The 8230-nt window shown below is 37.9% G+C and overlaps 1 protein-coding gene across 1 annotated transcript; it reads right to left on the bottom strand.

Annotated features, from left to right (window-relative positions):
• Window positions 1-217: 217 nt before the first annotated feature.
• Window positions 218-8153, bottom strand: LOC146484741 (M-phase phosphoprotein 6-like). Its single transcript, XM_085104476.1, has 5 exons — window positions 8052-8153; window positions 7864-7973; window positions 6071-6164; window positions 2067-2161; window positions 218-1133 (listed from the first exon to the last, which is right to left on the bottom strand). Exons 1-5 carry the CDS (start codon window positions 8115-8117, stop codon window positions 986-988), a joined length of 513 nt encoding a protein of 170 aa, XP_084960602.1. The 5' UTR covers window positions 8118-8153; the 3' UTR covers window positions 218-985.
• Between the last annotated feature and the right edge of the window lie 77 nt (window positions 8154-8230).

Below are 8230 nucleotides of genomic sequence, written 5' to 3'. Positions count from 1 at the left end.
CAAGTTAGCTTTTCTTCTATTCATATTTTGCTCTTTGGTCGCTTTCCAGCGCCGCGTAGCTGCTTTGTTAGAAGAGCGTGAGAGAGAAACTAGCCTAATAACGGAAGCCTCTTGTTATCACCCCTCGAGTCGTTACTTAGTTTGAACCTTCATTTTGCTTCGGTGGTTTTCAAATTAGTGCATCTGAAAAGATAGTTTGTCACCTGGTACCCAACTCTGTAGGCAGCAAACAATCGAGTTAATTTTATTTTCGCTCTCCTTTAGGGTTAAATATGTTATTGAAATTGCTTTTCACTTCCCCTATGCTAACGGACACATTGCATTTGCCAGCAAAAGAGACGTGTTCAAATTATATAAAATAAGCCATTTTGGAGGTTAACTCATGTCACTGATTAGGTCTAAGATTATATACATGATTATTTGAATCACAGAGTTACCATCCTCTCGTTGTATTGGACTGCGATTTTATATGGCTGTACCGCTATCAATTTAGATTTTTGATTAAAATAGAATACACAGTTAAAACATTAAAACGATGTACGTCACTGTTACGTTGTACAGTCGACTCCCGGTAACTCGAACCTTCAAGGGAAATTGAAAAAGGTTCGAGTTGTCGGGAGTTCGAGTTATCGAGGGTAAAATTATATAGAAAATGACCTGAAAGGAAAGGAAAATTGGTTCGAGTTAGCGAGGGTTCGAGTTATCGGGAGTCGACTGTACTTGGTTTGTTAATTTGAGGCTTGTAGGAGCGCTATTTCAAACCTGAAGTTTGGCTCAATTAGAATCACTTCAAATCTGATTGGTCCTTGTTATTAAAAAAATACCTTCCAGAAATAATTCTCGTGATCACCTAACTTCACATATTTGCATTGTCATAACTTAAGGAATAAATAACTTGGAAAATATCCTCCAAAATATTAAAATATCTAAAAAAAATCTCTGATTTGAATTACCCTCCTTTCATTTATCTTTGGAGGTAGTAGCATCAGTCCCTAGGTTTCAAAAATTCTCTTTTCGCTTTCTTTGCTGGTTGTTGTATGGAAGGACTTTCTGCCTCAAAACTAGCACCCACTGATGATCGTTTCCTTTTTGTTGAAAATTTCTTGGCTACCGTACCCACTAGGCTCTCATATCTGCAAAACCAAACAAATTTCAGTTTTAATTGTCACAAGAGATCCGACAACATAACATAATTTCTCCCCGCAACAATACTACATTGTACATCACCTGAAAGCAGAAAGGTGACATGAAGAAAAAAGGGGACAATTTTCAGTGATATAAAAACCATCTAAAGTGGCTTCCGGCCCTTGTCGAAAGCCTCTCTCCTCCTTAGAGGTCTCTTTTCGTTCTTTCGAGCTGTATGGGGCCTGGGGAGGGGGAAAGGAAAGCGCGCGGAGGCTGGGGAGAAGGAAAAGGAAAGCACGCGGGGAACCTGATGTTTTATTTTCCCCGTTTTCCTGCCCTTCTCCTCGTTCTTCCTCTGTTTCACCACTGATGGAGCCTCTGCGGAGGAGAGAGGTCGAAAGCTATAAACTACCGGATCTGCACAAAAGGTCGAGCTTTTAGCACTCAGTTACATGACAAAGACCTGCACCATACATGTACATGGCGTGACAGAAATCCAGTCAATCACCAATGAGAAATGTAATAAAAAATTACCACAAACTCAAGTTTTCACAAGCTTCAATTTTGTTTCAAAGTTCAGCTAGGGGGTAACATTCTTAAATGAATGTATCAAAACGAGTATCAACTGAGTATCAACCTGAGTATCAACCTTCATGCAACAGGCCATTATCAAGGTAATTTAAAATTAATCATGATACAGGCTATGTAACTAAAAACCGTTGACACAGCTTGAAAGATCACTTTAAAGTTAGTATAAAGGCCAAGTTCGAGGAGGGTCTTTTAAAATAGCAAAGATGTATGAAGACAGGCAAAACGTCTTTATACAAGCGTTTATAAAATTTTCAGACTTAATGAAACTATACCTTCGCTGTTTTAAAAGACAACAGTCTCAAGTTTGGACGTTTTACTGGACTTTTTTTTTCTCGATCTAAATTGCTAACCTTTTTGCCATCTCCTCATCTGAGACAGTTTCTTCCCTTTCCCTCTCCTCTGATCTTGCCAGGTCTTCCTCAGTTAACATCTCTTTAAAAATTTTCTGTTGGCAAAGTTGCACAGCATTCAAAATTGATTTACGACCATACAGCTGCAACTACTTATTCCTCAAAGCTAATACTTGCAGGCTGGACCTGTACTGGAGCTGTGTCTTGTTAATTTAAAGGAAGTAAAGTAATAGACCCTTCTCCAAAATGGCGGCCAAAAATTCAAATAAGTTAAAATTAAAAACGTATACCAGCACTAGAAAGAGCACTTTTACTTCAGTAACCCTGCAAAGTTTCAGCATATCAGGTGTGATATCAGCTGAGAAAATGTAAGTTGAAAAATGAAACATTTACAGACGTTTGTATGACTGGGGGTATGACGTATACCCCCAGTCGTACAAACGTCTGTAAATTTGTAAAATTTCATCTTACATTTCCTAAGCTGATATAACACCTAATATGCTGAAACTTTGCAAGGTTACTAAAGTAAAGGTGCTCTTTCCTATCGCTGGTATCAGTTTTTCATTCCGTTCAATTTTAACTCATTCAAATCTGTTGCCGCCATTTTGGAGAAGGGTCAATTACTGCACTTTTAAACAATACAAACTGAGGTTCAAAACTGAACCAACAACTGTGTTTTACACTGTTAACCGTGTGGTCCAGATGGATGATCTGTGCTGGTGCTACCTACAGTCAACTCTCCCCTTGTGGACACTTCACTATTGTGGACACCCTGATAATATGGACAGTAGCTGAATCCCCGGCAAAAAATAAATTACAGACGTTTGACTGAAATAAATACCTACTATTAAGGACTCTCACTATTAAGGTCACTAACTCGCGGTCCCAAGGGTGTCTGCAATAAAGGGAGTTGACTACATACATGTAGGATATTATTAACCCATGTGCTCCCATCAAGAGGTGCATGTATAAAGACTGCCTGAAGCCATCCTGGAAAAGCTTTAAAACCTTCTTCATGTAGCTTGTGATCAAATCTCTCACCATAAACCAGACCTCTCAGACAATGCTATCCAGTATACAAGGGAGTAGAAGCACATACAGGATCTGCAGTGGACGTGCCACAGCCATAAACAGCCCATGAATTAACTTTAGCCTGTCCCAAGTGTGTGCATTGATGGACACCCATTATTACTGGCGATGTTCATTTTTGTAAAGAAACAAAGAACTTCAGTTCAACAGGTTGAATGAGTCAGGTTTGTGAGCTCAAATTGGGGTATTTCAATTCATTTTGTCTGTTCAGGGTGATGGGGTCTGTTGGTTTTTGCAGTTTAACTGGGATTTGAACTTCAAAGTTACCAGTAGCAAGTGTGTTAGAGTTTACTCTTGATTACAGTCGAACCTCCACTAACGGCCATCTCTCCACAACGGCCACCTCTCTACAACGGCCACTTTTTTTTGTCCCGGCGGACAGTCCATTCATTACCTCTAAACCTCTCTACAACGGCAACGGCCCCTAAAGTGCGTCCTCAACTGCCAAAATAACCTCTCGACAACGGCCAGTACAGCTCTTTTTGTAAAAACCTTTTTTTATGAGTTGATGCAGTAATCGACATTTGTCTTCGGAACATTACGTCTCTGTATCCATTTTAATGATATACGTATTTTGATTGTGTTCCATTTATATGCTGCAGTAAGCATAAATTGTCTACAATAATACAGCGAATGTTGCGAACCTTGCTCGTTTCGTCTTGTTAACATTTTGATTCGAAACATTATTTTTGTTTTATTGTGTATTTTATCTGTGTATATTATTTAAGATTGGATTGCCATTATAGGCTACAGTAAGCATGAACTTGACACAATAAACATGTTGTACTTCCCGAAAAAAAAAAGTGTCATATTACGCCCCTACCTCCCCATAACGGCCACCTCTCCACAACGGCCACTTTCTTCTGTCCCCAAGGTGGCCGTTGTGGAGAGGTTCAACTGTATTAAAATAAATTTCACATTTTCCTCCGGCTTTACTCTACTACACTCTGTGGTTATTATTATTATTATTATTATTATTATTATTATTATTATTATTATTACCGTATTTACTCGTGTATAAGTCGACCTGTTGTGACCAAAAAATCAGCCCAAAAAATCGCCCTCGACTTATACATGAGTCATACAAAAAAACCCTACCAAGAAACCCAAGAAATTAGCATAACAATTACTCGAAGTCCGTTAGGAAAACCGAGTTTACAAAACCAGTTCTAATTGTGTTCGAGTATTGACAGTTTTCGGTGCATTCTTCGTCAACAAAAATGAAATATAAATAAATATTACGTGGTTGAAACACAAACCTACTGGAGAGTTTCTGCTGTGTCTTTTTATACATAGAGCAGACATTTTTCTTAGAGCTTCGCTGCCGTTTACGGTGCTGAATGTTCGTTTTCATCAAACGAATACAGGAGCTGGCACGGAAAGCACGTGGAGCTACCTTAGTTACCAGTACTCCTCAAATTTGTAGTTTGGTTACCAAGTTTTCCAAAATGGCGGTGTTTTCATCGAGCGATCTTCGGCTTTCCTTCGGTCTTCTTAATCTCCTTTCAAACTCAACATTGAGATAAAGGTTAGTTAAATGCAAGAAGATTTCATTTTCAATGCTATTTACTTCAAAATATCGTAAATTACTTCTCAAGTAAGTCAACGTGCTCGTGTGTGCGTAAATCCGAAAATCATGATGATATAAACAAGTGCTAATAAACTTAACCGCACACGATTACATTTTGCTCTGCAGTTTTATTTATTCACCATGTTTACAGTACATTCTCAGAAATAAGAGATTAACTTTTTGGGAAACTTCATTCGCTCTGAAATTTTCTTCTTTAGCCAGAAATGATGAAAATCCGATTTTTGACCTTGAAAATGGGGGGTCGACTTATACACGAGTAAATACGGTATTGATCAATAATGATTTCTTGTAACATAAGCAAGCAAAAATTAAAGTTAATGGCCGCCGTTATGGTGTCATCGTGACACCATTCTCAAGGTAATGTAAAGTAAAGAAAGTATAGAAATCAAATCAAATCTTCGCATTAATTTGTCCACTTTGCCTTGAGAATGGTGTCACGATGACGCCGAAACGTTGGCTATTAACTCAATTTTCGCTTGATTATTATTATCATTATTATTATTATTATTATTGATCAATAATGATTTCTTGTAACATAAGCAAGCAAAAATTAAAGTTAATGGCCGCCGTTTTGGTGTCATCGTGACACCATTCCCAAGGCAATGTAAAGTAAAGAAAGTATAGAAATCAAATCAAATCTTCGCATTAATTTGTCCACTTTGCCTTGAGAATGGTGTCACGATGATGCCAAAACGTCGGCTATTAACTTTAATTTTCACTTGATTACTATTATTATTATTATTATTATTATTATTATATGGCAGTATGTCAACATCTGAATGCCAGATATAAAATAAAAATCACACAAGGAGGCAGGAACCTGTGACTAGCCCTGCGTTTAAATTTACAATAAAATCAAGTTATAAACAAAGAAAATCAATAAAATAATATTAAAAAAAAATCTTAAAATTCTTCGATCGTTCATGCTTCATCTAGCTATTATTATTATTATCATTATTATTATTATTATTATTATTGTTGTTATTAATGATTGTATTTTAGTGCTTGTAAAATAAGTTTTGAATTTTTAAGTAAAGTTGTATTACTATAATAATAATTGTTATTATTTATTTATTTATTTATTTATTTTAATTGTGCCACTTTCTGAACCGATACAATTGGAAGCAAAACAAGGTTTACTGCACTTGCCACCATTTACCTGAATTTGGTTTGAGTCAAGGGTTTACCCAGGTCATCTGTTTTGGTTTTAAACACTTTTACAGCCCAAAAAGTTCTACTGAAAGGCACGGTAAGGGGTGATTCTGTAAACAAAAGAATTGGCTACAGCCATGCTTAAAGGCTTCTTTTAACTTAGAATACTTACTTCAACTGTTGGGTTAAAATTCTTGAATGACATCCTTCCACTTGGATAAAGATCCTCACATTTCACATAACTGGGTTCAAATTCAATGCGGCTTCTAAGAAAAAGCATACACTCATGTACATGTAAATATCAATAATTATATATTTTTGAATTCTGCTGTTCCCAAAAATTCATTCAGATAGCTGGGATAGCTTTATTAAGAAGTAAAATCATTGCAGCCCCTGGGCCGGCTGAAATACGACTTACTTTACAAGGGAACTACAAATTATCTATAAATATATGACAAATATTATAAAAACCGTAACTACTAATAATTAGGATTACTACTAATAATCAAAACTGTTCGCCATACATAATAAAGGTGTTTTTTTGTCTTACAAATCGGTAGTTTAAAGTATTTCTGGCTACGGGTGCAATAAGTAGACTCATTGCGTGGCGGCAGCAGATCATGGAGCTCGTGGCTTTGGTCCCTTACAATTTGGTCAAATAGAGCATTGCTCAAGGCCTTCCTCCTCTCGTACAGTGATGTGATGTCCAGAGCTACTAGGGCCTCAGCATAGGATAGGTCGGGTTGTATTATCTGCAACGCACGCTTTTGCAACCTTTCCATTTCATTTGACAGATATTGTGGCAAAGAATGATGAAAGACTGGGCATGCATATTCTAAAACAATCCAATACCCCCTACTCCTCTGGAAATTCCAATACATTGTATAGCTTCATGCTTTTCTTTAATTGTTTTGGCCTTTGAGACTTCCCAATTTTTTTGTGGGAATCCTGTAAGGCTGTGGCCTGGTAAGAACACTGCCTGTAGACTCTAAATCCTAGACCGGAAAGAAATCATGGATATTTGTGGATAACAACAGTTCAATTGAACAGTATCAGTTTTCAAAGCAAAGGTAATTTTTCTTCACGTCATTGTATATGAGGTAATTTTATGCCAGGCACCAGGATTGTGTGTCACTGATGTTGAACAACTTGAAAACTGAAATTATATGAATGTATGAAAACCCGCACCCAAGAGCTTCGGTGTAACCCTTCATAAAATGCAACCTGGTCAAATAACACTGGAACATTTTTTGTGTGGGGGGGGGGGGGGATTATTTGACCATCAAATTCAGCACTAGGGTAGAGTATTTGAATGGCATTTTGGTCCCATGGGGCAGGGATTTGAACAAACCAATTTGTAAAAGTTCATATGCCTGGGAGGCAAGGGGGGGCGGGGGGAGAGGGATTGTTAAGTTACATTTTTATTGGTGCATTAATTTCATGTATGATCAATGTTCATGTGTGACGAATACCATGAAAGTAGTTAAAAGCATTATTAAATTATTGTGGCTAGATGGGCCCTTTGCAGCTAATGGTCACATCATACAATATCCGCCATGCTGGAGAGCAAGCTACGCACTGGGACATCCAAAACAAAGAAAATTAATGTTTGACTGTGTGAATTTTCTTTGTTTTGGATGTCCCAGTGCATAGCTTGTTCTCCAGCATGGTGGATTTTGTACCATGTGACCGTTAGCTGCAAAGGGCTCATTGCAGAATACCCAGCCCACTTGATATTTAAGTTAAAAAACTGCTCCTACAGTCCTCCAGTCGTGACCGCGTGACTGCAGGACCGCCAGTTGTAAATTTTAATAGGAACAAGCACGCTACACATGTATAAACCTCGTTCTTTAAGCCATTAGCCTGCGACTGCGTGTCTGAAGGACTGAAGGACCGCCAGTTGTACTAACTAAGACTTGAGTATTCAACGAAATCTTTGAATTCGCAACTCTTCTCATGCCTTACCTGTCTTCATCCTGTTTTCCTTCCAATACCCAGTGAGATTCTTCGATCGCACGTTGTCTCTCTTCTTCCAGCTGCCGACGATAATCTGCTTCTGCTTTCCTCTTCATGAACTAAATAGCCAATATACAACATACATTTGAATAATAGAAACTGCACGAGGGTCCACGAGGCACGTTTTGATAAATTACCTTCATAGCCATGAGATTTTTCGACAAAGCTTTCTTCGAAGGCTGAGAGCCAACTTCGGCCGCCATGTTGGATTACAATCAGTACTAGTCCTTTCTCTTACACAGGCAACCCAACATACTTCTGCAGTGAGGAGAAGCTTTCCACTCGAGTTGTCTTTGTCTTTAGGTCATTTGAACCT

Source organism: Pavona decussata, unplaced genomic scaffold (genome assembly GCF_977016875.1).
Source record: "Pavona decussata unplaced genomic scaffold, jaPavDecu1.1 SCAFFOLD_31, whole genome shotgun sequence".
NCBI lineage: Eukaryota > Metazoa > Cnidaria > Anthozoa > Scleractinia > Agariciidae > Pavona > Pavona decussata.
This window is presented reverse-complemented; position numbering and strand designations above follow the sequence as displayed.